This window comes from Opisthocomus hoazin, chromosome 17, assembly GCF_030867145.1.
Source record: "Opisthocomus hoazin isolate bOpiHoa1 chromosome 17, bOpiHoa1.hap1, whole genome shotgun sequence".
In the NCBI taxonomy this organism is placed as follows: Eukaryota; Metazoa; Chordata; class Aves; order Opisthocomiformes; family Opisthocomidae; genus Opisthocomus; species Opisthocomus hoazin.
The window spans coordinates 1,534,154-1,561,933 of record NC_134430.1 but is presented as its reverse complement, the minus strand read 5'-3'; the positions used below and the strand labels follow the sequence as shown (position 1 = coordinate 1,561,933).

The 27,780-nt window shown below is 62.7% G+C and overlaps 1 protein-coding gene across 1 annotated transcript; it reads left to right on the top strand.

Annotated features, from left to right (window-relative positions):
* The first annotated feature begins 5,210 nt into the window (after positions 1–5,210).
* Positions 5,211–27,283, top strand: TFAP2E (transcription factor AP-2 epsilon). Its single transcript, XM_075437981.1, has 7 exons — positions 5,211–5,237; positions 5,345–5,791; positions 6,075–6,126; positions 23,469–23,697; positions 23,945–24,063; positions 26,500–26,641; positions 26,995–27,283. The coding sequence occupies exons 1-7, from the start codon at positions 5,211–5,213 to the stop codon at positions 27,281–27,283; spliced, it is 1,305 nt and encodes a 434-aa protein (XP_075294096.1).
* The last annotated feature ends 497 nt before the right edge of the window (positions 27,284–27,780 follow it).

Genomic DNA, 27,780 nt, shown 5'->3' with positions numbered 1-27,780 from the left:
AACTCGTGCTGGGGGGGCTGCAAATCACCCAATGGAGAGGAAAATTGGGCGAGGACCTCTCTCGAAAGGGTGGCCGAGTCTGGGTGTATTCCTGCGCGATACATATTTTTAGCTCACTGTTTTATGAAAGCAAACACCTTACACAACCGGAGAGGAGGCATCTGCTGTTGCTCAGGAGTATCTTCCTGATCTTTCCAGCTCAGCCCTGAAAAGTCGGTGCAAGTTGGAACAAGGGTTGGTGCTACCAGCAGCGAGCGACGCGAGCCAAGCAGGCAAATGAGCCTCCTGGCCTCGGAAAAGAGCAGAGCTCCGCGAGAGCGTGGGCTGGGAGAGTCTCCCCGCCCTGCCAAGAACACCTCAGCCCTGCACCACGGGGAAACATCAACACGCTGGAAGAGGCAGAAACACCTCTCAGATTGTCAGAGAAAATATCCAAACCCTCAGATGCTTTACCTTCGGCTGTTCCCAGTCCTGGACGCTGCTCTGCCTCTGGTCAAAGGGCGTGGGCTTCCCATTAGTGATAGGCTGTCATTAGCACTAATGAGAGATATGCACCTGTATCAGCAGGAGGGTGCTCGCCTCTCTCCACCCCCAGTGCTGCACTGGGCTCGCTGTGGTCACTGGTGCTGGCTTGGCTGTCGTCCATCCCCACAGGCAGTGGTGGGAGCTCCCGCAGCACCTGACCCGGGATCCAGGCTGGGCCTGCGGGACCCCGTCCAAGAGCAGAGCAGTCCTGGACCCAGGGGTCTTCGGCTGCTGGTCTTGACTTCCAGGGCAGGCTACCTGCTCACGGCATAGCCACGCTCCCTAGGAGCAAACCATGAGCCTGGGCGAGAGCTCCAGTTTATCCTTCTCCACATCCCAGGGCGGGGGGTGGTGGGCACCCGCAGGTGCCTGGAGAGGACCAGCTGCCCCTCGTTCTCACACTCTTCGGTGGGAAGTCCCATCAGGTGTGAGAAGGACCACCCCAGCCTGGCCAGAGCTGGGCCCTCCCAGAGACCCCCATGCTCATCATGGACTTATCTCTTTGCATAACACGACACACGCTCCTCTCGGCTGCCCGCGAGCTGGCAGGGGACGGGGTGAGACACCAGCCTTGCGCTGGGACGTTGCCAGGCTGAATGCTGGAGGAGATGCCTTGCGTAGATGCCAGGGCTCCGTGAGCAATCGCCCAGCTCTCTGGCCCCAGGACACCACTTTCCGAACACGTTCTCGGACAGGGCACCCCTAACAGGCTGTTTTCCCTCCTGAGAGCCCTGGGCTCTGACATCACGGAGCGCAGCACGTTCAGGAGAGGAGGGCACAGGAGCTGGTGGAGGCCTCCTGCCACGTCGGCGTCTCCGTTGGCTCTGCCTGTGCCGGTCTGCAGGCCCCGGCACGCCCGGGGCGGCTCAGCCCAGCGCGAGGGAGCTGGTGCCCCAGCAGCCTGGCCAAGGCTTCAAAGGCTGGAGGTGCCTCCTCAGCCACCCCGAGCTTTGGAAGCCCAACCACGGGCTCTGCCACCAGCAGCTGGCATCTGCGGGCATCGATCCTCTGGTGCCGGAAAGGCGGATGATGGCATCGCCTAACGTCCCCTGCCTGCCACGGCGCTTGGAGATCCCAGCACGGAGCGGGACTGCAGCCAGCAACGCCCAGAGCAAGCCGTGCTGTATCTCCCCGTGCGTTTTCCACGGCAGGGCGAGCTCTCCAGGAATGAGCCAATCCTTCACCGTGGCTTGGACGAGACGGATAGGGCCCCAGAGAAGGAGATGCACGTTCTGCTCAGCTTTGACAGCTAGAACGTCGTAATGCCACTGCGAACCCGACCGTGGCATGCATTATTTTATGGTGTTTATTCATATTGCCCCAAAAGCACTGGCAATAAAATTAAATATTTCATAAGGTGCTTATTCGACTGCTGCGCTGCAGGAACCAAGCGCAGCCCCCGCCCGCAAACCTCTTGCCGCAAGGTGTCACAGGGGTGGTGGGGTGCGGGGTCTGAGCGGGGAGGGGGGCTGCCCTGTTCCCTGCCCACCCTTCGACATGGCCCCCGTCCTGCTCCCCAAGCCCTGCCCGGCTCCCCAGCCCCGTAGCAAGGAGCTCCCTTCCCCACCTGGATTCCCGGGGAGGGGGTGACAAGAGCAGCCCGCGTCGCTCTGAGGCGTTGGTGGGAGCGGGCTGCTGGGGAAGAACCAGTCCAGCTTTGGCCGGGGCAGAGGGCTGAGCTCGAGCTGCGGTTTCCTCGCCCCCGCTGCCCTGCTCGGCAGGCATTTTCGCTGCTGGCTCCCAAAAGCGGAGGGTGCTGCCCCGAGCCGCTCGCACGCTCCTGGAAGAGCTGACACACACATGGATCTCCCTGGGAAGGAGTGCTGGGACCTTTGTTACAAAACCAGTTTTTCAGAGATTTCTGGCTTGGGTGCAACCGCAACAAATGGTCCCTGGGGTGGAGACGTGGCCCGGACCCACAGCGAACGCTCCCCGTAGCTGGGGGGCGAGGGGGCAGCTCTCACGTTGGGGACCTGGGCGTGATCGTGTCGTTCTGTTAGCTAACACGGAGGGTGTTTGGTAGAGCAGGAGACGAGGCCAGCTGGACATGGACATGGTCCTTGAACCGGGAGGCTACGGGCTGCGTTTGAGCGCCCTGTGTTTAGACGACCCCCAGCAATTCCTCCGGCCGTGCTGAACCAGTAACAGCGTCAGGCAGCTGCTGGGACAGCGTGTGTGTCACCCGGTGTGACAGTCCTGGGCCCTGCCCAGGGCCTCGGGACAGCGCAGAATTGTTCGGCATTGCCAGTGGTGGCTGAGCGGCTGCCCCCTGCCCGTGGCAGACCCCGGGTTTGGCTTGTCCTCATCACCAGGCCGGTGGAAACCTTCTCCACAAAGCTGTGCGGAGGGGACGGGGCAGAGGGGGACTCAGGCAGGGCTCCGGCAACTCACAAGGACCGTTTGGGTGCTTGCAGGGCGCTGAGCGTGTTGCTGGGCAGGACCGGAGGGCTGGGAGGGTGCTGCCTGTGCTCCCCACGGAGCGGGGGCCAGGCCGGAGGAGCTGCCGGGCTGCATGCGGCGCGGGGCAGAGGATGCTCAGAGCTCGCCTTCGGCACGGGCACGCAGGGCCCCCAGCAGCAGCCACAGCCCTGTGCCCTCCTCTGCCGCGAGGTCCCTTGTCCCCTTCCTGGGCAGCGCTGGGCTGGGGGGGTGAGCAGCCCCGGCCCCCCACCCCAGCCCCCCGCACTGCCACCAGCCCAGTTTGCCCGGCGTGCTCGGTGGCGGCGGGGTGGCTTGGCCTTTTGTTTTTCCTTCCCTTTGTCTGGCAGCGTCGCAGGGCTCCTCTGCTCGGTCCCATTTTGGGGTGGAAACACGGCTCCCCCCCGAGCATCTCCCGCTCGCCCCGCAGACCTGCGCGCAGGTGGGTCGCAGCCCTGCCCCTCCGGATTTTGCACCGTTTCACCTCTTCCCGGTGAATAAAGACTCGGAATTATACGGACTAGACGAACGAGGGGCGTTGAGAATGAGCTGGAACATAACTGCAAAATGCAGCATGTCCAATCCGATTTTTCCCAGCAAATGGAACGGATCTGGTGGAAAATAAACAGAGAACTTCCAGGAGCGGCGTCCTTGAACGACATTTGAGGGGGAAGCAGAGATTTGAACAGCTCAGCCCTTTACACCTCTGCGCCTCCCTCCCCTAAATGCCATCCTTAATAGAAATAAATTAGAATAAATGATCAGCCCTCGCCTCCTAAAGACAGGTGGCAGGGTAATATTAAAAGAACTGAATAAAAATGCACTTAATGAGCATTGTTAATTAAACCTGGAAATCAAAGAGGTCTGAGTTGTGGGAATTCAGAGGAAAAATGAAAATGAAGGGAGCCGTAGCTCGGGGCGGGAAGAGTGGAATTCAATTAAACGCAACGTGGGACGGTGTTCGTCAGCGCCGGTCACGCACCACGGCGCTGCGGCTGCGGCCGAAGCCTTCGCTCGCCGCTCGCACGCAGATTTCACGCCGCATCCGTGGAACCCCCTGCGAGGCAATGGGCAGCCCCGGGGGGGGCACGGTGAGACGGCGGGGCCACAGCCCCCCCGCCCAGCCCGTCCACGGCGCTCGTGGGCCCCGGGGGGGGGGGACGGACACGCGTCCGTGGGTGCGTGGGGGTGCGTGCTGCGTGTGCCTGCACGGCGGGCATCACGGCACCGGCGTGTTACCGGCGAGGGGGGTGGGGGGATCACCCTGTGCCGCTGCCCGGACCGCCCCGTCCTCCCGTCCAGTCCTGCGCCGGAGGAGGGCCCGAGCGGGGGGGGGCGAGGGAGGGAGAGGAGGAGGGAGCGATGGAGAGGAGGAGGGCTGGAGGAGGGAGGGAGGGCTGGAGGGGGGAGGGCTGGAGGAGGGAGGGGAGGGCGGGGAGGCAGGCACGTTGCCGCTCGTCGCTGCCCGGTTTTCCCTCGTTCCCTCCCGCCCGTCCCCTCGGGCAGGGAGCCAGGCCCGCAGCACCCCCAAACACTTTTCCCTCTCCCCAGGCCGGGGCTGGGGCTCCCCGCTGCCCGTCGGGGAGGGAGGGGAAGCGCCCCGGGGGGACCCCCGGGCTCTCCCGCAGCCCCGGCTCCGGTCGCCGTCGGGCAGAGGCTGCGACTGCCGCGAGGCCCTCGCTGTGCTCCCGGCAGGGCCCCCCCGCTCCCGCTCGGGATAATAAAGTCAAACCGTAGAGCATCGCCGCGGTCCCGCGGCCCGCCCGCACCCTCGGGCCCTCCCGGCGCTGGGGGCTCGGCCCCCGGTGGGGCCCGGGGCTCTCCCCGCAGGGCTCTCGGGCGGGGGGAGCCGGGGGTGGCACCGGGGGGGGGGGTTGCGGCACCGTGCGAGACGGGAGCGGGGCGGCCCGACGGCGCGGGGAGCGGCAGAGCGGCCCCGGCCGCGGTCCCCGGGGGGCGGGCACCCCTCGCCCCCCGCCCCGGCCGCCTCCCGCCGCGCCCGCCGCTCGCCGTCGGGACCCGCCGGTCACCGTCGGTCGCCGTCGGGGCCCCACGGGAGCGGGCGGCGCGTCCGCGTCCCCGCGCTCTGACGCGCGCTCCCGGCGCGGCGGGCGCGCCCCCGCCGCTATAACTGGCGCGCATGGAGTCGGGGCCGGCGCAGAGGAGCGGGCGGGCGATGGGAGACGCCGCTCCGGCGGGGTAGAGGGGCGGAGACGGGGGCACCCCCGGGGCCCGGCCCGCCCGGGGCTCGCCGCGGGCCCGCACCGATGCTAGTGCACAGCTACCCGGGCATGGTGAGTGCGGGCCGGGGCGCGGGCCGGGGCCGGGGCCGGGGCCGGGGCTGGGGGTCGGGGCCCGGGGGTCCGCGCCCCGCTCACCGCCGCTGTCTCCGCCGCCGCAGGACCGCACCGAGGGGCTGCCCGGGGCACCGGCCGGGGCCCGCCTGCCGCAGCTGCCCGCGCTCAACCAGGCTCCCTACGGCTCGGCCCCGCCGCTCTGCCACACGCCCGCCGCCGACTTCCAGCCGCCCTACTTCCCCCCGCCGTACCCGCAACCGCCGCTGCCCTACCCGCAGGGCCAGGAGCCCGGCTACCCGCACCTCGGGGACCCCTACGCGGCTCTCAGCCCGCTTCACCAGCACCAGCAGCCGGCCTGGCCCCCGCAGCGCGGCCGGCAGGACGACGCGGGGCTGCTCTCTCAGACCCACCGCGCCCTGGGGCTCGACCCCCGCCGCGAGTACCCCGCCGTGCCCCGCCTGCTGCACGGGCTGCCCGACGGCGGGCACGGCCTCGCCGACGGCCCGCTGGGCCTCCACGGCCTCGGCCACCACGGCATCGAGGACATCCAGGTACCGGGGGATGGAGGGAGGCCGGGGGGATGGCTGCGGGGAGGGGAGGGGGGGGCACGGCGGGGACCGATCCCGCCGCCGTCTGTGCGACCGCGGGGGTTCCCGACCCGGACGGATCGGGCCCCGCGGCGTCCGTACCCTTGGGCAAGGGGGGCCGCCGAGCCGGGAGCCCCGTTACCGGGGGCTCTTTCGTGCCCCGACGATCCCTCGCGGGCGGGGGCAGCGGGGGGGCCCGTCCGCGCCGGGAGCCGCCGGCTGACGGCTCTGCCTTGGGTGCTTTCAGGCCGTGGACGAGGGCGGGATGAACCTGCTCGATCAGTCCGTGATCAAGAAAGGTAAGAGCGCGGCGGCAGCGCGGGACGCGGCACCGGGCCGGGCTCCGCGCCCCGCTCCTGCCCTCGGGGCTCCCCCGCGTCGGGTTTTCTCCCCGCTGGGCCGCTCCCCTCCCGTCGGGACGGGCTCGCTGCCGGCCCCGGCGAGGCTCAAACGAAAGCGGCGGGTCCCGGCGGGCCGGCGCGTCCCCCCGCCCCCAGCCCCCCCCCCCCGTACCGAGGCCCCGGCTCCTTCCCGGTAGCGGGGACCGAGGGGCCCGCACGGGTGGGCCCGGCTGTCGGGGAGCTCCAGGGCCCCCCGCGCCGGCGGCCGCGGCCGGTTTGCGTGAGAAGCCCCGGGGATGCCCCGGCGGGGCTCGGCGAAGGCTCCCGGTGCTGCCGGTCCCGCCTGGCCGGGGCCGGGGGAAGGGGCCCGGGCTCCGCACCGCTCCGCACCGCTTCGGCGGGGACAGCGCCGGGCCGCGGCGGAGCGGGCCCGCTCGTCGGGGCTCTTACCGGGGGGAAGGACGCGTTTACCGGGGCCGAGGAGCTGGCGCGGCCGTAGGAACCGGAGCCGCGTCCCGCAGAGCCCCGGGCAGCCGCCCCCATCCCGCTCCGCGGCTCGGCCCCCGCCTCGGCAGCAACCCCAGGCCCGCGGGGACTGCCCCGTCTGCGGGCCCGCAACCGGGCTCTGCCGCGGGGAGCGGCGGGGAGGGCAGTCGCCCCCCCCCGGGGCCGGGCCGGGGAAGCGGGGCTGCGGGCGAGGGCCCCGCACGGCCCCCGGTGTCCCCCGCCGCCTCTCCTGATTTACTGCCGGCTCCCCCCGCGCTGAACAGCCCCTCCGCTTCCCGACCAAGCCCCGCCGTTAAAGCAGCTCAACCTCGCCAAATATCGTTCCGAGGAAAACTCGGCCGGGGCATTGCGGGGAGCAAGGGTGCGGGAGCGGCGATGGCTGCTGCGAGCTGTCCCGGCGCTGCGCTCGGCTTCTCCCCGCGGGTTTTGGGCAGAAATGCGTGATGGCCGGGGACCGGGAGTAGCCGGGTTGCTGGGCGAAACCCCCAGAGCCCCGGGGCCGGGGGGGGCTGACAAAACGCCGCTGAGACCGGGAGGTTTTGGTCGTTAACGGCGGCCGGGGCTGCGGGGAGCTGCGGGGCCGGTCCCGCTCCCGTCCCGCCGCGGCTCGGCTCGGGGGAGGTTTCCCACGGCCTGGCCGCAGCCGAACCCCCCGGTGACCCCCCCCCCCCGCCCCCGCAATATCCCGACCGTGCGGTTCTTCCCCGCCGACGCCGGCGGTGCGGTGGCTGCGCGGGGGGAGCCGCGTTCCCGGCCCCTTTTCCGCCAAAATCGTGATTCCGCGGACACGGCTCCGCGCCGCGCGGGGTTTCTGCGGAGCGTGAACGGCCGTAATTATTCTGGCGTTAATTACAGCTCGCGAGAGGCGTTTCGTTAAGCATCGCGGGGTGAGGAGCGGCTGCGAGGGGCGGCGGGTGCGGGTGCAGCGCTGGGGCGGGAGAGCCGGCCGCTTGCGGGTTTGCTGGCAGCGCTCCGCAAAACGCCCACGAAGGGAGGGTTCGGCTGAGGGTGCAGTGCGGTTCTTTCCCCCCTCCCCTCCTTTTATTAAACCGCGCCATTACTTCGGGAGTTTCGTCTCCCGTCGGGAGGATTCGTTGTTGTGCGGTGCCAGGTTTGCGCTGCGGGCGCTCTTCGGAAAAAAAGGAAAAAAAGGAGATAACCAAATATCCCCGGCTGGAGCGGGTCCGGGCCCGCAGGGGGTCCGCAGCCCCCCCCGCCCCGCTCTCTCGTTTTTCCCTGCTGTGCGTGGAATAAAGACGCGAAGCAAACCAGTAACTCGCGGCGGGAGCTGCGCTGCGGGGGTCCCGGCCCGGCGCGGGAGCTCGGCGCCCCGACTTCGGGGGAGCGGCTGAGAGATGGAGAAATCCCGAGCTAAATGTGTGTGGTTGGGGGGGGGGAACACGGCGCGGCCCCCCAGAGCGGCAGCAGCGATCGGGACCGGCGGGATCGTGCGGGGGGTCCCGAGCAACCGGGCGCTTCGCTCCGCGCCGGGCGCTGCCGTGCGGGATCGGCCATGGCTGCGGCCCGCCGGCGCCTCGCCCCGACTCGGCTCTATTTTATTTAATTTATATATATAGATAGATAAAGATATATATACGAAATACGAGGCCGCTCTTCCTCCACGGGCCCTGCCCGCGCTGCTCTGGTTCCCGGAGATGAGCCCGAGGGGAAGCCCCAATCTCACCCTCGGAAAAAAATAAAATTAATATTAAAAATAGGAGAGGCGAACGGCGAGCGGTGCTCGGGCGGGCAGCGGGGCCGCTCTCCGCGGGGACGGGCGGTAAACGTTAAAAAACGCATTTTTGTTCTAAATCGCGCCGAGGTCTCCAGCACCGCACCGGGGCCGGCTGATCCCGCAGCTCCTCGCGGTGCGGCCGTCGGGCAGGGACCCGGTGTCAATCTGTGCGTGTGACTACAGAGAAACCCCCCGCAACCAGCCCCCGAGGTGCTTTGTCCCACTTCGACAGCACCGGAGCCACCCGCCCCCGGCCCCCGCAGCCCCCGCTGAGCCCCCCGGAGCGGGAGGGGAGCGCAGGCAGCCCCCGGTGCTGCCCCCGCTCCCCGCCACCCCCCGGGGCCCCGGGCTCGTCCCCAGCACTGGGGGGTCCCATCGCTGACCGTCCCCCGCACGGCCGGGGCTGCGGGGCTGCTGGGACGGAGCGGCCCGGAGCGCGATGCGGGACCCCCGGCTGCGTGGCCGCTCCCCCCGCCTCGTTTCCTTCTTAATTAAACACGGGTTTCAGCAGCTCGCGTCGCTGCGGGGGGTTGCGGCGGGCTCCGCGGGGTGCAGCGCCCAGGTACCCGCCGGGTGCGTTTTACCGAGCCCGCAGCGGCCTTTTGCTGCGGGTGCCCTCGAGTTTAGGAAGCGGTGGGGGGAGAGGAGAAGGAGGCCGGGGGGGGGGGATGGCGCCTCAGCAAGGGCTCGGGGCGGGGGGCGGCCCCGGGGTCCCCGTCCCGCAGCCCCGGCCGTGGCTGCGCGACTCCCGCATAGCCGGGTCCCGCGGCGGGGACAGCCCCGGGCGGCAGATCCGAGCCCCCGGGGGGGGGCTCCGGGTCGCGGTTCCCGCGGGGACCCCGAGGCGCCGGTCCCGGGGATCCCGGGGCGGGGGGGCCTGGGCGGCGGGGAAGCTGCGGGAGGGAGGCAGGGCCGGGGTCCCGCGTCCAGCACGGGAGAGCGGAGCCTGAGCTGCCCCGCGCTGGGGGGGCTGGCGGGGACGCGGCGCTCCCAGAACCGAACGGGTAAAACCCTGCGCGGGGTAGAAGAGCTTTTACGAATATTTAATTTTTTGTATACACCTTTGTTTGTTCTTCCTCCTTTTCAAAAGTATTTCAGAAATTATTTTCTGTCTTGTTTTTGTTGTTGTTGTATTTGTTTAGGGTTTTTTTTCTTTTTTTTTTTGTTTGTTTTAGGGGTTTTTTTGGTTGTTTTTTTGTTTTTTTGTTTTTTTTGTTTTTTTGTTTTTTTTGTTTTTTTGTTTTTTTTTTTTCCCCCTCCCAAGAATTTATATAAGACCAGGAAGATATTTGACTTGAAAACAGTAAAATTAACTCTGAAAAAGTTGAAGTCCGTGGCTCTGGCTGCGTTAGGCTACGGCAGCTGCAGGCATTTTCTGCTCGGCTCGCCTGCTGCCCTGTGTGCAGACGCCCAGCACAGCGACTCACGCCCGGACACGAAACCCCCGGAGAACCGGGAGACCCCGCGAGCCCGGAGCGGCCGGTGCTCCTGCTGCGGGTCCTTCCCCGCCTGGGCGAGGAGAGGGCGATTTTCTGCTTGTGAGGAGAGGGCGATTTTCTGCTTGTGAAATCAAGCATTACGCCATCGCGCTCGGTAGCAAAAAATCCTGCAGCTTGGTCGTAAAATAAGGAGGGGTTTTATCGCTCTGACATCCCTTCAGGATCAGCCGAAAGCTTCTGGTAGAGGGTTTTATTAGAAAGAAAACCAGGAATCTCTTTGCCTGGCACCTCGGGCCGTGGCGAGACGGGGCCCAGCGAGCAGCGGGAGCAGAGAGAGCCGCGGGGGCCTGCGCACCCCGTCTGCGGGCGAGCGGTTTGGCTGCGACGTTTTACAACCCGGAGTACAGACGGAGCAGGGCGCAGGCAGCGTGGGCTCGCGCCGGCACCTGGGCATGCACGGGCGCTGGGTGGCTGGTGGGGACCCAGCTCCCCCGGCCTCACGCCGAGGCAGCAGGATTCGGCCGCCGCGCTTCTCCCGCGTGTTTGTGACTCGTTGAAATTTCCACCCGAGGCTTTGCGGCTGCTGCGGCGCGGCAGTGCTAGCGTTTCTGCGCAGGAATGTGGACCTGTTTGGCTGGATGCTGGACAGACGGAGGGAAAGCTGTGCCTTAGAGTGCTCCAAGCCCACGTTTAGAAATACTGCGAGAGGTAGCTGTCACTATTAAAGAATGCAGCAGGGGAGGGAGATTTAGACCGCGATCCTTAGATTCACTCGCCACCGCACGCGAGCTCCGGGTTTCGAAGTAAAACCTCCCCGCGGGCTTGGCGTGCGGGGCTGCCGGTGGGACCGGGGTGCCGGCGTGGCACGGCGGTGCCGCTTCTCCTCCGTTTCAGCGCAGAGAGGAATCGAGCCGTAAGGAACGCCGCGTGAAGCCAGATGTGGCAGAAGGAAAAAAAAACCAAAAAACCAAAAAATCCTGCAAGAAGGGTAGATTAGATAAACATCATTTCCTGTGACGAGCGAGGTAATAAATGAGGTCACCCTGTAAAACACCCGGGGCTGCGAAGACATGTCTTTTATCAGCCTGTCCGCGGACGTGGGCGGAGGTGCTGGGGCTCCAGTCCGATGCGGGGTGCTGAGCTCGGCTGGCAGAGCCCTCCCGGCTCGCTGCGGCTCTGCCTGCTGCCGTCGTCTGCCCGAGTGGGAAAAGGGGCTCACCCGGGACAAGCCGGGTCTTGACTGGAGGCTGGGAAGTTGAGACAAGCCCTCGCACACACCACGAGATAGAGCGCTCGTCAAAGCACGGTCACACCTCCCGGTCCGGGCGCTTCTCCCGCGCGCACGCAGGCGTGCGTGGCAGGAACACCTACTAATCAAACCCAGAAACTTGAAAGAAAGTTTTTACTCTGAACTGCATCCAGATCACCATTCCTCCATTAAAATTATATTTTTAATGTCCTATAATTGCACCAGGATAAAGCCAGGTGTGTGTTCATGCGAGATAACACACGCGGGTACCGGTGAAGGCGCTGGGCTTTGTCTCAACCTCCCCGCTGCCTCCCAGGCATGCGTTATCTCCAAGTTTCATGCACCTTGTCATGACTTAGTGTTTAATTAGATGTTTTTAAATGAATTTTTTTTTCTTTGTTAGAAGTAAAGAGCAGTTCTTAAAGGGTACGCTCAGAAAAGCCAGCTTGGGTCGCTTTTTGGCCTGTGGCTTGTGAGTCAAACCCGCAGCGCTTCTCCTCCAGCAGCCGGACCCCGGGGAGGCTCCTCTGTGGGACAGCACGGAGCGGGGCACCACGGACGCGCTGGGCTGGCTCTGGGGCAGCTCTGCCTCCGTTCCGGGGGCTGCAAGACCCTTCTGCAGCTCAGCAGCACGGCTGGTGCTGGGCTGCCGCAGCCCCTGTGGCAGCCGTCCGCACTCCTGGGCGAAGGGGTCACCAGGGGCTGGCTGTCCCCTGGCCACCCGGTCACCCTGTGTGCTCCCTCCCTGATCCAAAGAGCCACATAAAGGTGTGAAAGCTTTTGGGGAAGGGCGCAGCGCACACTCCCACCCTCCCCGGCTGCCACGCCGCAGCCCCGGCTCCCACAGGCAGCGGGGCCAGCAGGAGCGGCCTCGGCCGGGTGACATCCACCCATGGGGCTTGTCCCCACATCGGCCCCGTGAAGGAGGTGGTGCTGAGATTTTAATTTTGCAGATGATGCCACGCAGCAGGCACGTTCCTTGCCAGGGTCCCACGGGGCACCCACCCGTGGCAGTGCAGACACAGGCAGACCCATGGGGACCTGCTCGTGTGCCCCCAGCCCAGTGTCACACCAAACCCACATCAGAGCAGAGGTCAGCATAGACCTTTCCTCCGCATTTAGTAATATTCCAAGATACGTGATCTCAGGAAAAAAAAATGTTTGCAATCTGTCTTAATTATTTAAGATCCTAACTGAGGTTCTCTGAAGTCCTAGACCAGCACCCTAACCACTAAACCATCCCACCCTTTCCTGTGTGATCCTAGGGAATTACTCATTCTTGCTGTCCTTCTATTTGTTTGTTTGTTTATTTTAATTCTTAATGGAGGAACTAATTAGCAAATGTGGATGTGATGCTCGGAGCTGCTGCATGCTCAGCCCTCCTCTCCGTGCCGTATCCCGAACCCAGCTCTGCTGCGCCTGGGTACGCCTTCGGTCCGGGGAGAGGGGAGCTGCCGTGGCTTGGCGGAGCAGAGAAGCACCAGGGAGCGAGAAAGAATTGCTAGAAATGAGCCCAGACTACTCACTGCCACTGGACACCCCAGAAGACGGCGTGCCCGCAGCTCAGGAGCGAGGGGCTCTGGAGCGGGATGGGGGGAGCTGCCGGCAGGTTCACCTCTGCAGCCCAAAAAACCCGTCGCAGCGTCTGCAGCGCGTGCTTGGGATTCCAGCCAGGCCGAGCCTCCCCACCCTCTATCTCAGGCATTTATCTGGCACCAGTCACCCCAGTGCCGAGGCGCCAGGGAGCGAGGGATCCGGTCAGGCCCTATTCCCTCCGGACTGGTTGGACGGGTCCCAGGGAGCAAGCGGTGTCCCCAGCAAGGAGGTGGCTGCGTGGGGCCGGCGCGTCCCCGGGGAGCCCCGAGATGGTCCCCACGCGCCGGGTGAAGCGGGGCTGCAGCCCTGGGGCTGCTGGGGTGCGAGCAGAGGGTCTGCCCTCGGGTGCTGAGGGTTGCCTCGAGCACAAGATCCGAGTTAGCCAGAGACAGGGGCAGTCACTGAGTAAACGTCACCAGAGGGTTTGTCGATGTTGCCGGAGCTGCCCGCAGCCCCCCGTGCGTGTGTGCATTCCCCCGCACAGCGGCTGGGCTCTCCTGATCACAGAATCACAGACTGGCAGGGGTTGGCAGGGACCTCTGTGGGTCACCCAGCCCAACCCCCTGCCCAAGCAGGGTCACCCAGAGCAGGCTGCACAGCACCGTGTCCAGGCGGGGCTGGAATATCTCCAGAGAAGGAGACTCCACAGCCCCTCTGGGCAGCCTGGGCCAGGGCTCCGTCACCCTCAGAGGGAAGAAGTTCTTCCTCGGGTTCAGCTGGAGCTTCCTCTGCTTCAGTTTGTGCCCGTTGCCCCTTGTCCTGTCGCTGCTTCTGTGCTGGTCGGAGTTTTCCCCACAGAAAGACGAGGACGTTGCTCCTTCCCTGAGGTTCCTCCCCGGCTCCGTGGTGGGTCTGGCTGCTGCAGAGAGGTCTGGGCTGTGCGTCCCGGCCAGGCACGGTGCCGCCCGGGCTGCAACACGCCCGCTTTGCTGGACATCGCGCCGGTGCGCAGGTGTGAGACGCCCAGGGCACCTTGCAAGCAAGGAAAAGCAGAAGCCGTTTCGCTGCGGTGGTGGGCGAGCGGTGCCTGTCCCCAGAGCCATCCCCGGGCGAGCCGGCGGCTCCGGAGCGGCAGATCGACACTGCTGCGGTCCGAGGCTCAGCTCGGATCCCTCCCGCGTGCTCTGCCCATCGGCAGCCAGCTCTGTATGAAGAGAAGTATTTTTCTATTTTTATCCCTGTCTGATCTTTGCTGACGGGTCCCTTTGCCCTGCAATAATCTAAATACATTTCAACAAATTGATAGCAGCGTTACCGTGGCTTACGCAGGATCCGCTGCCGTTCGCAGAAGACACTGCAGCTTTGTTCTCCCTTTCTGGACGATGTAGATCCAAGCCACACAAATCCAGGCGCTTCTGTAGGGAATACAGGGAAAACCTCTCAAGCACGTTACTGTAAAATGGATTATACTGTTTAAACACATAAAGATCCCCTAGACTGGTTGCCAAAATGTAATGGGAGTTTGTGCTGCTCAGTGAATAAACCTGTGATGGTTAACGCTGCAGGGCAGAGCCGTGGGGTGCGAGTCCGGGAGCGACCCGGGCTGGGGTGACACCGGCTGAGAAACTTTCCCTGGCATCAGCACGGAGCAGCACAGATTCCCAGCCCCCTTGGCTGAAATCCCCGGGCTCTGCAGCCTCCCGGTGCCGTTCCTCCGCTTGCTGACACGGGCGTGCTGTGTGCCGTGAGACACGCGGGTTCTGTGCAACCGGCGGCAGAGCCGCACGCGTCCGTCCCGAGCGGTCGCTCGCCGAGCGGGTTTTGAACTGTTGCTGCTCTTCTGGGGTCGGCGTGAACGGGCTGAGCTGCAGAGTCAGAAAAAACCAATTTTGATCCAGGGGGAATGAAATGACTTGAATTCCCGCACCAAAGTGACCTTTCAGATAAAGTCACAGAGGTACAAGTGAGAAGTGCAGCAGGGGGGAAGGAGGGGACGGGGGGGACGGGGCTCTGCTGTACCGGGGCAGCTCTGTCAGCGAACAGCAAAAACCCCGAGCAGCGAATATGTGCAAATACACTTCAACATCCAAAAGCAGAATCCAAATCCTTGCTCATTCACGTCCTGTGACGGTTCAAGCGCTTGGGTTCCACTGGTTAGGAGGACATCTTAATCATGACTAATTGCTGCTTTCCAGTGGGGTATTCCTTTTATTCCTTTTATTCCTGCTCAGGCTGCTGCACCAGAGGCTCCCCACGCAGCACGGCCCAATCCACACAGTGAAGGGCGGCAGGGAAATGTGTGGGAACTCACAACAAATTTTTTGTGAGCAGTCCCCGAAAAATTCCCAAAACACTCTGCAGAAGCAGCATATTTGAGGCCAAGTCGTTCTTAAATGGTAAAGCAGGGAAATGCATTGGCTGAAGTTCTTAATTGCAGACCGCTTACTAATCCCCTTCCCCGTCCTCAAGGAGCACAGGGTGCTTTTGCAGAGGTCTGAGTAAATGTTGCTACTCGATTGACTGGCCCTTTCCACCGAGACGTGATGCACCAAGCAGGTACCCTCTGTAACTGAGACGTTGCAGCCCCTGCTCCCGGGGAGGCTGAGCCCTCCTGCCCCGCCGACCCGTCCCGAAGCTCCCCGGGAGCAGAGACCTGCACACGGTGGGTACTTGGCTGGGTAAAACAGAGGCACAGCAAGAAAAACGCAATTCATATCACATGGCACCTTAACATTTAGTTCATAACCTAATGGGTTGATTTGCATGGGAAACAAACTGTCAAGTGCGGGAGCTTTGCATGGGCATGGGACCTCTCCTGATCAGCTTTCTCATGGGAATGGTCCGAGCCTGCCGAGTTGTATCCCTGCTCCCTCTCTTCTTCTGAGGGTCCGAGATCCATTTCCCTATCGGGACTCAGCAATCTGGAAAGCCCAGAGATAAACCCAAGATTCTTTCCATCCTTCCATTTGAAAAGGCCTTCGAGCCGATTACGGCGTTTCCTAGAGAGGCTCTTTGAGATGGGGACTCGGCTCAGGTTGTGCATTCAAGATAAAGAAAATACCTGTATAATCCCCTCTGGGAAGAAAGGATAATTACAGACCACGGGTTTGAAATACAGCTGATGGCACTGACCTCCTTCCCCGGACCATCAATAAATACCTCTCCTCTGAAACACCAGGAAACGGCAGCAGCTGAACTCGGCAGCACCTCCGCAGCGAAAAAGGGCTTTAAAAGGGGTGGCAGGAGCAGTTGCCTCTGGCTCACACCCACACGCAGATACTTCTTTATATGTATGTATCTCCATCTTATAATTTACATCAGAGACATTCAAACGAAGGTTAGATTAGTTCACTGAAAGCTCTTCCTGAAAGCCAGCAGTGATCCCTTGACTTTCTGGAGCGCCTTTCATCAGGGGCTGCACACAAACCCTCCCAGCAGAGCATCCCTCCACCGCCAGCCTGGCAGAGCTGCGGGGACGCCCGAACCACCGTGGGGAGCAAACCCCGGGGGGCTCGGGGCCGTCCTCGCTGGACCTGTGACAGGGGAGAGCAAAGCCCAGCAGACCTGCCACAGGTCTGCACGGTGCCGGCGGCCCCTTGGCAGGGCAGCTCGTCACCGGCCGCCCGCAGCCCCTTTTCTGGGGCTGCCCTGGGTCTGCAGCAATGCCCGGCGTGGCTGGGCTGACCGACACGTGGCCCCGGAGAGGGACTGGGGGGCTGAGGTGCTTTTGGGGTCCTGGAGACAGCACTGTGCCCCAAGACGAGCGATTGCTTTGTCCCGGGTAGTCTCCCAAAAGGATTAACCGACGCCTCTTTACAACGCGATCTAAGCCGTAGCGCGCTCCCACTTTCGAAAGAGACGTGGCAACAAAAGCTCCGCTACCCAGGGATTCGGCGCTGCGGAGGAGGAGGAGGATTTACCTGTAATGGATCTAAGGAGAGAAGCAAACAGACTTGTCAGGCGGGCCGCCGTGTGCGTGCTCCCTCCGGCCCTGCTTTTCCCCCTGCAGCACCCCGAGCTCCAGCTGGACGCGGAGCTGCGCAGATCACACCGCGGGAAGAAATTCAGTTTCCAAGCACCACACGTTTTCCTGCTTAGCAGTCATTTTGCAAGCAGGCAGCACGTTTCTCATATGGAAATGAGTCAGTACTTCGTCTTTTTCTTTTTGTAGGTAAAATCTCTTTTCCCTTAAAGCCCCAAAGCTGGCGGTGTGCAGCCAGCCCCCGAGCGTGGGCACCGCCGTCCCGCAGCCCCCGGCAGCAGCCACGCACCGAGCCTGAGCCCAGGCTGTGGATGCACCTTTTGCACTGAATATTGACCTGTAAAAGCAGCCATTTTCAGGAATCATCGTGGTAATTTCAGACACAGAGGTTTGTGAACACAGAGGAGGAAGGTGAAGGAGTGCGGGAGCTTGGGGACAGAGCATCGTCACCCAGATCGTGCCGGAGAGGGATGAGGCGGCAGCGGAGGCACAGGGCTGCGGATCAGCCCGTGCTGAAACTCAGCAGGGAATTCTCCAAGGCTTTCTAGCTCCCTGGGTAAAAAGCCTGTGAAGAAGTATTTTTTTTTGCTCCTTCTTCCTTTGTGCCTGGAACTTAAAAACCAGGGGACTCAACTCTACAAGCTAGAACGACAGTGTCAGAGACTTGCTGCTCCATCTCGGGACGCCCAGCAGGCGCTGAGCTCCTCACCCTGTCGGCTCGATCCCCACCGGGGCGAGCAGCAGGCCAGCAGTGCTCCTCGTCTCCCACCCTGCCACCCAGCACCGCCCGCAAACCCCTCGCAGCAGCCGGGCTGTGCCCCCCACCACACCGCAGCAGCGTGGGGGACTTGGGGGTCCCGTGTGCATGGGGACTGCGCTTCCACTCCCGCCTGCCTCTCCGAGGAGCACCGTCACGCCCCGTGCCGAGCCCCCGGACCAGCTCCTGCTGCCTACGCTTGCCACCCAGGGACTTCTTGCCTGGCGAAATCTTTCACCCTGGGATCGCTTGGCGAGGTTTAACTGGGCATCGCCGCGTCGCTGCCGGGTGGATGTTATCAGCTCCACCTTGCTGATGGAGACAGTCAAGCCCAGACCGGGGAGGTGACCTGCCCTGTGTCGTAAAACAGTTCCCTGCAGCGCAGGGAGCCAGCTGCAGCCATCCCAGCCCGCGGGCTCCCGGCTGCGGGACGCGGGGGCACAGCCACGTGGGAGCGGGCAGCGTGCCCCCCAGCTCAGGACAGCCCGGGAGCGAAGCCGGTGGTGCTCGTGGAAGCCGGGACCTGTTCTGAAATCCCTCGCTCTCCCTGCATCAGGGGGTTTGGTGCCACAGCGAACGGAGCTGTATGAGTCTCATCATCCGACAGTTACACCCGAGGTGCGTTTCAAAACAAGCTGGATCCGACTCGGCACGAAAAACTCCTCTCTGCTGGGAGCCCACCAGCCCGGTGGGTTCCGAGACGAAGCCGCGCGTCCGTGCTGCGCGGTGCCGGGGCAGGCGGTCCGGTGGGGCCGTGTGTCAGCCCGCACGGCTGCTCGCCGTGCACCGAGATGCACAGCGCAGTGCGAGCGGTACCTGCAGCGCGGCGAGCGAGGCGGCGGCGAGGTGCTGAGCCTCGTGGAAACGTCCCGTGACGTTGCCCGGAGTGAGGAGTGTTCCCCTCCCCACGCCCAGCCAGACGTCGCGTACCTGCGACCGACGTGCCCCCGCGCGCAGCCGCTGGCTGCGGAACACGAGAGCATCGCGAGGCAGGACGGTGCAGTGACCAACACCTCTATTCCACAGCACTGAAGAGAGTCTGGAGCGATAAAAGCAGAGGCCGTGCTCAAGCAGATTTCTGTGCAGCAACAGCAAAAGCCCAGGTTGCTCAGGAAAGCATTCCCACCGACCGGCAGCGCCCGCATTCAGACCATGCCCACGTACCTGATCCTTGGTAAATCATTTAACTTGCTCTGTGCCTCAGTTTTCCCCAGCTACAGCAACGAGCCGGCTCACACGGGCGCTGGGAGCGAGTTAATGGCTTCAGGGGCTGGTCCTGTACCGGCGCTGTGCTGGGGCTTGGCAACACGTGAAGCATTTTGAGGTCTGTCAGCACAACCTGCCTTCCAAAGCAGTCTTCCCTTTCGAGTCGGACCCCTCTGACCCGCAGCGCTTACCCGCGCCCGGCTGCGGCACCCCCGGGGCCGGAGGCAAAACCCTTCTCTGGGGCGTCGGCGGGTGAAACCCGCAGCCGAGCTCTCCTCTGCGTGGGGAGCCGGGCACCCCCAGCACGGGCCACGGCCTCTTGGAGTTGCTGAATTCGATGTAGCAGCATTCAGGTGGATTACGCAGCCCTCCCGTGGGGAATAAACCTCTCAGGAGCAGCTGGCAGCTAAAGGAAAGAGCAAAAAAATCTTTAGGGGGACAAAGTGAAGCCACCAAGTCCCAATGAGCAGATTAAGATATTTTTTTAACTTTCCCCCATGTAGACACATCTCCAGCCTCTCCAGTCACACCTTGCCCAGGGCTTCGGTCTCTCCCCCGCCGTCCCCAGCTCCCTGGGTGACACCAACCTGCCTGGCCGCTCGTTTTCTCAGAAGCCCCCCACACTCACAGCGTTTCGTGCTCGAGAACAAGTCCCCCAGCAGCAGAGCCGGGCTGCTCGCCGTCTCAGTCCCCCAGATTCAGCTGCGCCTTTGCCATGAGGTCCCCGGCCAGAGGCCACCAGCGCTGGGGGGGGGTCTGGCTGCAGCCCCCCAGCTCCAGGGAACAGCCTTTCCCCAGCTCTGCCGCAGGCTCCCCAGCTCAGCCCCCGTTCACCCATCGACCACACAGCCTGCAGAGCTCACATGGAGCCAACCAGGAAAGAAACAGGAAATAATAATAATAATAATAGAAGCAGGCAGCAGTGGGACACAAGAAGAAGACAGGAGCTCACCCTCCCCCAGAGGCTGCTGAGCAGTCACTAAAAGCCCAACGTCCCCTTCCCTCGCGTCAGCCATCCCCACGGAGCCCCGCAGAGCGAAACGCGGCTTCCCGGGGTGGGGGGACCCCAGCTGAGCCCTGACCCCTCTTCAGGCATGGCCAGAGGGAGGGGACACCCGGCTCCTCGGGCACCGGCACCCACACCTCTCCTGCTCAGCCTGGGCACCGCGTCAGCCCATCGCCGCAGGGACGAGCAGCTCTGGGGCGTGGGTTCTGCTGAGAACCCCATCCTCCACGGCCACGCGTGGAGCAGAGCCTGCCCAAGTCCCTGCCACAGGGGTGAGCCGGGATGGAGCCGGCTGGCAGAGGGGATGGCGATGTCCTGCCCCACACCCCAACCCGGGGAACCCCGACGAGGTGACCAGGGCAGTGACACCGATGTGACACCTCTGCGCCCAGCTCTGCGTGGGGCTCAGCTCCGCGCCTGGTCCAGCCGCTCCTCGGCTCGGGCGCGGTGGCACCCAGTGCCTCCCACTCGCGTTGCGGCTCTTCAGCCCCTGGCACCCAGAAACCTCGCCGCGACAGCCCGGTCCCTGCGCCCGCGGTTCGTTCCTCTGCCCCGTCGCTGGGGTGAGCCCTGGGCTCGGGGCACCCGGCGTGGCGTGGAAGGGTGCCGGGGCGCCGGGCTGTCGGCTGCGCGCCGCGCCGTGCCGACCCGCGACCGTCTCATGCTTCCTTCTCGTCTGCAGGCTGGCTCAGGTGCTCCGATCACCTGCTGCTTGCGGGAACAGGAAAGCAGCAGCTGAAGATCGAGGGGGACTTTTGGTTTACTCAGATGACAAGAGACAATTTTGGTTCCCCAAAAGCCAAGGAAACAAAGCTGTCAGGCTTTAATGGTAGCTTGTCTCCCTCCTGCAGCATGTTTATGGGCAAACAAGCTGCAGATCAGACCAGGCAAACAGCAGCAGGTGAGGCCAAATAACAATAATTAATAATTAATGGCAAATGTGGCTGTGTTTATTCTTGTTGTGTCGAGGCGACGCTGTCTAATGGCTGAAGCACTGTTACAGGACCCAAGAGGCCGGCTCGGTTTCCAGCGTTGCCGCTAACGTCTGCGTGATGCTGGGCCAGGCACCCGCCCTGCTGCTCCCCCCGCACCCCGTGTGCCCCGCTGCCGGGGGTGCGAGCTCGCTGCGGCACGGCAGCCCCGTCCCACGCCTGCATGTGCCGAACGGGTCGGGGCTCCGGCCCCGGCTGGGGCTCGGGGCAGAAGAGTGATGCCAACGTCCACGTTCTGCCATGGGTGCCCGGTGCCTGCATGGTTTGCTTGTGGCACGGAGCAGGGCTGACCTGGCCGCCCTGGGCTTTACCCCTCGCGGCGGTGGGCTCCGGGTTGCAGCTTGTCAGGGGGTTTGTTTCTGACAGCAGCATCGTTCCTAAAAATGCCAGTGCGTGTTTCAAAAGTGTTGTGGTGTCCCCACGCTGTCCATCGCACCCATCCGTGCCTTCCCACCGCTGCCCCGCTCCTCCCCGCACGCCGCCGGCACACATGGGCGACTCGCCGGAGCGGCACCGGACCCACCTCCAGCCCAGTTTTCCCCAGGCTCCGGTGTTAACTCACCCGGGTGCCAGCCGGGTTTGCCTCACAGAATCACAGAATGGTCGGGGTTGGAAGGGACCCCTGGGGATCCCCCAGCCCAACCCCCTGCCCAAGCAGGGTCACCCAGAGCAGGGGGCACAGCACCGCGTCCAGGCGGGGCTGGAATATCTCCAGAGAAGGAGACTCCACAGCCTCCCTGGGCAGCCTGGGCCAGGGCTCCGTCACCCTCAGAGGGAAGAAGTTCTTCCTCGGGTTCAGCTGGAGCTTCCTCGGCTTCAGTTTGTGCCCGTTGCCCCTTGTCCTGTCGCTGGGCACCACTGGAAAGAGTCTGGCCCCGTCCTCCTGACCCCCACCCTGCAGATATTTAGAGGCATTTCTAAGGTCCCCTTGCAGCCTTCTCTTCTCCAGGCTGAACAAGCCCAGCTCCCTCAGCCTCTCCTCCCGGTGCCACGTCTCCCAGGCGCGCGTGGGGAGGCACGGCCCCCCTCTCCCGCATGCCTGCCCAGTCCCTCCTGTGTGCGCGGGTCCCCGGCCACGCATGCGGCTCGGGTGCATGCCACCGCATGGCTGCAGGCATGCACAGAGACGCGAGTAGTTAAACTACGCAGAGCTCTGCGGACAGACAAAGTGTTTGGTGCTCCGAGGATCACCGGCTCTCCGGGGGTGCCTGGGCTGGGGGGGCCCTGGCTGCAGCAGAACCCTCAGCCCCTGGGTGCCCGGACTGGCACGGATACCTGTAAAACACGCTCTGACTTCTCATTTTAAGGGCGTCCCCTAGAGAGAAATAGAACCTGTTCTGGGACCGTGGAAGAAAGCTTTGAAGTTGCTGCTTCCTGGAAATAGCTCTGGTTTCCTGCCTTGCACGGTGATGTTCCCGTGGTTGCTCTTCCCTGAGCATCCCTCAAGCCGCTGCAGCCGTGGCAAAGGCCAGCGCTGCCGTGGCTGACCCCAGCAGGGCACCGGCGCATCTTGCCCGTCAGTCCCCCGACTCTGCCCAAGTTTCACGCTGAGAGGAAACTTAATGTGCCTCAGCTCCTTTCCATTCATCTTTTGGTCTTAAAACATTAACCATTTTTATGTAACATGTGCTCCTTTTTTATTGCCAGACTAACAAGTTGTTGAGCTGTATTTACAATATGTTGATTGTAAGCACCCCCTAATAGGTCCAGTGTACATGCCCTCCCCAATTAATTTTCGGGTTTTCCATTTCATTTTGGGCCTGTGTATTTCCTTTATAAAACCTGCACCTCGCCCTGGTATTCGCTGCTGTGTTACCTGCAGGAGCCATCTGAACGCGCGCTGTGGAACAGCCATTCCCGAGGAACCGCGAGGAATGCCAGGGCTGAAAGGATCTGGAGCGACGGCGTTTGCAGTCCTCTTTGGATTCTTTCAAAACCTGCTTTTTTCCAGAGTTAACCTGGTTATTAATTTCAGAACATAAAAGCCAAGGAGGTCTGGCACGAGTTGCAGCCACAGCTCTGACCCATAAACCTGTACTGCGTCTAAGAATGGTGCTCACTGGAACGACGTACGGGAACACCGTGCCCCCTCCTCGCCGGGCGCAATGCCGTGGGCCCGGTGCGACGCTGCCGTCGCCCTTCCCTGCCCACCCGCTTGTGTTCGCTGACTTCTGCCCGTTAAGTAGAAAGAAGCCTGTGCTGGATTAATTGGGTTTGATCCGCTCAAGCTTCCTTTCAGCCAGGGACGATGAAAGTTCAGAGCCGTGGCTTGTTGTGGGGCTAATCCCAAAGCTGCAGCCAGAGAGGCTCTTACCGCTGGTTCCTGCGGGCGCACGCTGGCAAACCCGGCCCTTGCCCACCCTGGCACCTCCTGGGTTTCCGCAGGGTGGGACGGTGGTGGCTGAGCCCGCTGACCCTGTCCGGTGGGACGCTGCCGGGTGCCGGCGCGGCGCTGGGCTGCAGCCGCCATCCCGTCCCGAGGCCGGGAGAGGGACGGCACCCAGGGCAGCGCGAGGAGCCCGCGCTTTGCCCCCACCCCACCTCCACGGCTGCCCGGCAGACAGGCGGGGAAGCTGCTCACAGTCCAGGCAGCGATGCTGCGGACGGTCCCCAGCCCTCCAGCAGACCAGCCCAAAATCTTGGGTGTAATTACAGCAGAGCTGGGAGGTGTGGGACAGCAGGCGAGAGCAGAGTCCAGGCTGCTTCCATTTTTTTTTTCTTCATTTAGTTCAGTTTCATCACCCCACCTCTCTTCTATTGAGGAAAACAGGAACCTAACTGAGACCCCAGGCAGCCACGGCCGGCGGTGCCGGGAGGGTCACTGAGCAGCGTCCCTGGCGCTGGAGTCTCAGCCCCGGTCCCCTCTTCTCTCTCCCCTCCTTCTCTCCCAGTGCCCATCCCCTCGAAGGCCAACGGCACGACCATTCCCACCCTGGCGATGAACAAAGACGGCCTGATTGGGGGGGTGACGAACCCTAACGAGGTCTTCTGCTCCGTGCCCGGCCGCCTCTCTCTTCTCAGCTCCACCTCCAAGTACAAGGTGACGGTCGGGGAGGTGCAGAGAAGGCTCTCACCCCCCGAGTGCCTCAACGCCTCTCTCCTCGGCGGAGTCCTCCGCAGGTAAGCGGCTCCCAGAGCCCCTGGGCGCTGAAACGCCGGGGGTAACGCCGGAGCAAGCTTCGTGTTCAGCACCGGCTCTTACCTCTCCGATTGACAGAGACGAGGAATTACTGGTGTGTGGTATATGGGGGAACAGCGTTTTTGTTGCTTTTTCTTCTTTCTTTTCAAACCTAAACCCTGAAACTCAGATTAGTTATAACATTAATTACAATATAATTTTTCTCCCCTCCTTGTTTTCTCTTTTCAGAGCAAAATCAAAAAACGGGGGTCGGTGTTTAAGGGAAAGGTTAGAGAAAATCGGACTAAATCTGCCTGCAGGGAGGCGCAAAGCTGCCAACGTCACCCTGCTGACGTCCCTCGTGGAAGGTAAGAGCCGCTCGCCACTCCCGCGGAGGATGGGAGTGCCGAAACTCCAATGCCCTTCATTTGCAGCTCCCCACAAACGAGAACACTTAAAGTATGAGGCAGCCACCGCCGATGGAGACTGGAAACCTCCCCGTGTACGGCTCCGTGCCGATCCCAGCACGTCTGTCTCCCGAAACTCCGACAGTTCTGTCGGAGCGGCCACGGCCCTTCAGGAGCAGGCACCCACGGCCTGAGCGGGGCCGCAGGCTTCCCGTCGGCTCCGTCCAAGCGTGCCGGTCACTTCTGTGAAGTGGTTCCGATAATGCTAAGTCAGGTTCACAAAAACCAAATACAAAAAAAGCTTCAACGAAGGTGCCACGGATTTAGCAGGCTCTGGAGGAGCAGCTCCTCGAGGCTCCACCACCCCCCAGCTCCGGGTCCTGTCTCCCGTGAGCAGGAGCTGCCCCGTTCCCGAGCCCTGCCCTGCTCCCTGGGCCGGCGGGGACGAGCGAGACCCCGCGGAGATGCCCCCGGCAGCGTCCTCAGAGCGCGGCGTTGCGGGCTGCCCGGGGGAACCGGGCTGCAGGCAGCCCAGTCAGCGCCCCAGCCAAAGCCACCTCTTCCCTTGCTCCCCTCCTACCTTCGGCACTGCGGAGATGATGCTGCGGCCACTGCGTCTTGGGGGAAAAGGACACGGGACGCAAACAACTGCAGCGAGAGCTCCGGCTCCCTTCGCGCTTCGGCAGCCATTGTGCTGGCGCCCAGCGTGCTGGAGGCAGCTGCCCGCGGTTTCTGAATAGAAAATCATCTCCATTGTCGCCAGCAAATTAAATGACCCGCTTCATTAGGCGGAGGTTGTTACTGAGAGCAGTTGGTTCCTGCTGAATGAGAGGCTGATTTCCATTAAAAGAAAAGAGAGAAAAGAATGAAAGAAAGAAAGGAAGGAAGAAACACACATTTCGATTTCAGGTGGCTGCTGATGTTTTGGTTACTGCTCACCAGCTCATAGGAAATAAAAGAGCGGTGCCATGTGTGCTGGATGGAGGTGGTTCCCTCCCACCCACGAGTGTTCTGGTACCCGGGGACGTTTCACCCCGGGGAAGGTGCTGCTGCGTTGCCGTTACTCAGCACACAGAAGCTGGCTCGTGCCCCTGTGCCCCAGGCACCCTCTCTCTTGGACATTTGCTGTCTTGCTTTAATTTGTTTTCTCCCCTCTGCCTTCCCAATATCTGTTCATTTAAAAAAACAAATACTGGGGGTTTTTTGAGTGCTAATCATATACTTTTTCTTACACTGACCCACAGCTGTTCATATAGATGGGGAGAATAGGTGCCAGAGAACCCAGGGAGCACTGCGAGGGCCGCAGGGAGAAGCATGGCTTCCTTTGGGAGCCCTCACCACAGACACCGAGCGTTTGCCCTCTCCTGGGCACCTGCTCCGCGGGAGCAGCTCCAGCACGGAGCCAGGGGAGCAGCAGGGCCATAGTCCAGGTTCCGAAACACCCCTCAGCCCGCAGAGAGAGGGGTGGGCTCCGGCAGCCCCCGCAGCCCCTCTGCCTGCCGCAGCCTCCTGCCCCACGAGCGCTCCCCTCCAGCCTCCCCTCCCCAGGCTGGAAGCAAAGCCTGGCTCCAGCCTGGGCTCTCACCGCCAGGTCACACCGCCCTTGGTTATTGCCACCTTAATTGGTTTTCAGCAGCTGTTACCCTTGGATTGTTTTTTCGCATACAGACGACCGCAGTTCTGATTCTCTGGGTTTACCTCATCTGCTCCTTCTCTGGAGGAGGAGATGAAATGGGACGTGTTCCCGCTGCACGGGAAGCACAGACACTTCCCCCGTCACACACAGAGCTCCGGGAGCGGGGCAGACTGCGACGGGATCTAGGTTAATGCTGTCAGGATGGATGGCCTAATACGACTGAGCAGCAGGGGGGCGAGTCAAATTAGCTCTGCCTGCCCGGCCGGGCTTTCGGGTGTTGGGCATGATCGATTGCCATCAGCTCCGATTATTTCCACGGGGACGCCCGGAGATGGATCAATTCCATCAGTGGGTGGGCATTTCCGCGGGGTGATGGATGCGCTGCCCGCGCCTCCAGCCCGAGGGCCCTGCTCGCTGTGGGGGGATGCAAACCCCTTCCTTCTGCCCGTTTCTCACCCCCCCGTGTTGTCTCGCGGCCACGGGGCTAAGGTCGCAGTCTCACCCTCCAGCCCCTGTTTAAAACTCTGCTCAATGTGGAGAGGCCAAGTAAGAAATTTTGGGAGAAGTAGAGAGGGAAAGAAGCAGCTGGGGAAGCACCCGAGTGAGAAGCACCTCTGTCACCCAGAGGGCTCTTGGGTGGCAGCTGAGACAGGAAAGTGCTCCAGACATGGCAGGAATCAGCCCCATCAGTGAGAGGTGACAGCAAGTGCTCCCCTTGCACGGGGACGCTGACGCGGCTCGTTCATCTCTCCCGCTCGTAGGCGAAGCTGTTCACCTGGCTCGGGACTTCGGGTACGTGTGCGAGACGGAGTTCCCAGCCAAGGCGGCGGCGGAGTACCTGTGCCGGCAGCACTCCGACCCCACCGAGCTCCACGCCAGGAAGAACATGCTGCTGGCTACCAAGTGAGTACGGACGGCAACGAGCTGCCGCCGCGCTCGGTACCCACAGCCTGGCCGGGCAGCGCTCGCCCCGAAAGCTCGCTCTGCTGCGGGGAAGAGACGGTCTCGCATGCGGAAAGCTGCGCAGCGAGGTGAACGGTTAGCAGGGGCTGAAGGGCTGGCTGCTAGGTGGGAGAGGTTAACCGGTTAACCTAACCCCAGGGAGCATTTCGGCAGCAGCTCCAACTCCGACCCAGGGGCTCTCCCCAGGCTGGAGCCAAAAACTCCCGGAGGGAGGGAATGGAGCAGGGAAAGAATCCCCACGTCCCTGTGGCTTCCCAACAGTATCTGTGCTAACACAGACCTCTCTCTTCCAGGCAAATCTGTAAAGAGTTTGCAGACTTGATAGCCCAGGACCGCTCGCCGCTGGGGAACAGCCGCCCCTCCCTCATCCTGGAGCCCGGGGTCCAGAGCTGCTTGACTCACTTCAGCTTGATAACCCACGGCTTCGGGGGCCCGGCCATCTGCGCAGCGCTCACCGCCTTCCAGAACTACCTGGTGGAGTCCCTCAAGGGGCTGGATAAAATGTTCATGAACAGCACAGGGAACGGGCACGCGGCCGGAGACTCCAAAGCGTCAGAGAAAGAAGCGAAGCATCGGAAGTAACGTGCTGCCTCCCTCCCTCTCCCCGCGGGAGCTCTCCCCGGTCGCCGTAGGTAGCGCTGGGGGGGAAGAAGATCCAGGGCACTGTCTTCTGAACTGCTGCATTTGAACTTGGGATGAAACTCATAAAGCAAATAAAAGACAAAAAAGAAGATTTTAAGAATTTAAGAAGAAAGCAACTCTAATGGACACAGTGAGATGGAGAAAATAAGCCAGGTTGATGGCTTTTGGATTTTGCTTTTTTTTTTTTTTTAAATCATGGATGCAGGAAGCCAAGTCATGTGCAATTTTATTTTGTTTTTTTAAACACCCACAGTGAAATCCTGATATGCTCCAGGAATTTGTTCCAACTGAAGAACGAGAAGAAAGAGCAGAGGCCTCGTGGATGCGAGCGGCAGAGGCCGGGGAGCCGGATCGCCGGCGGTACCTGGATTTATCAGCTGGTTTTGACAGGCAAACACAGGGGAACCTTCCCACCTCCCCACTGCCGCCCAGTCCCG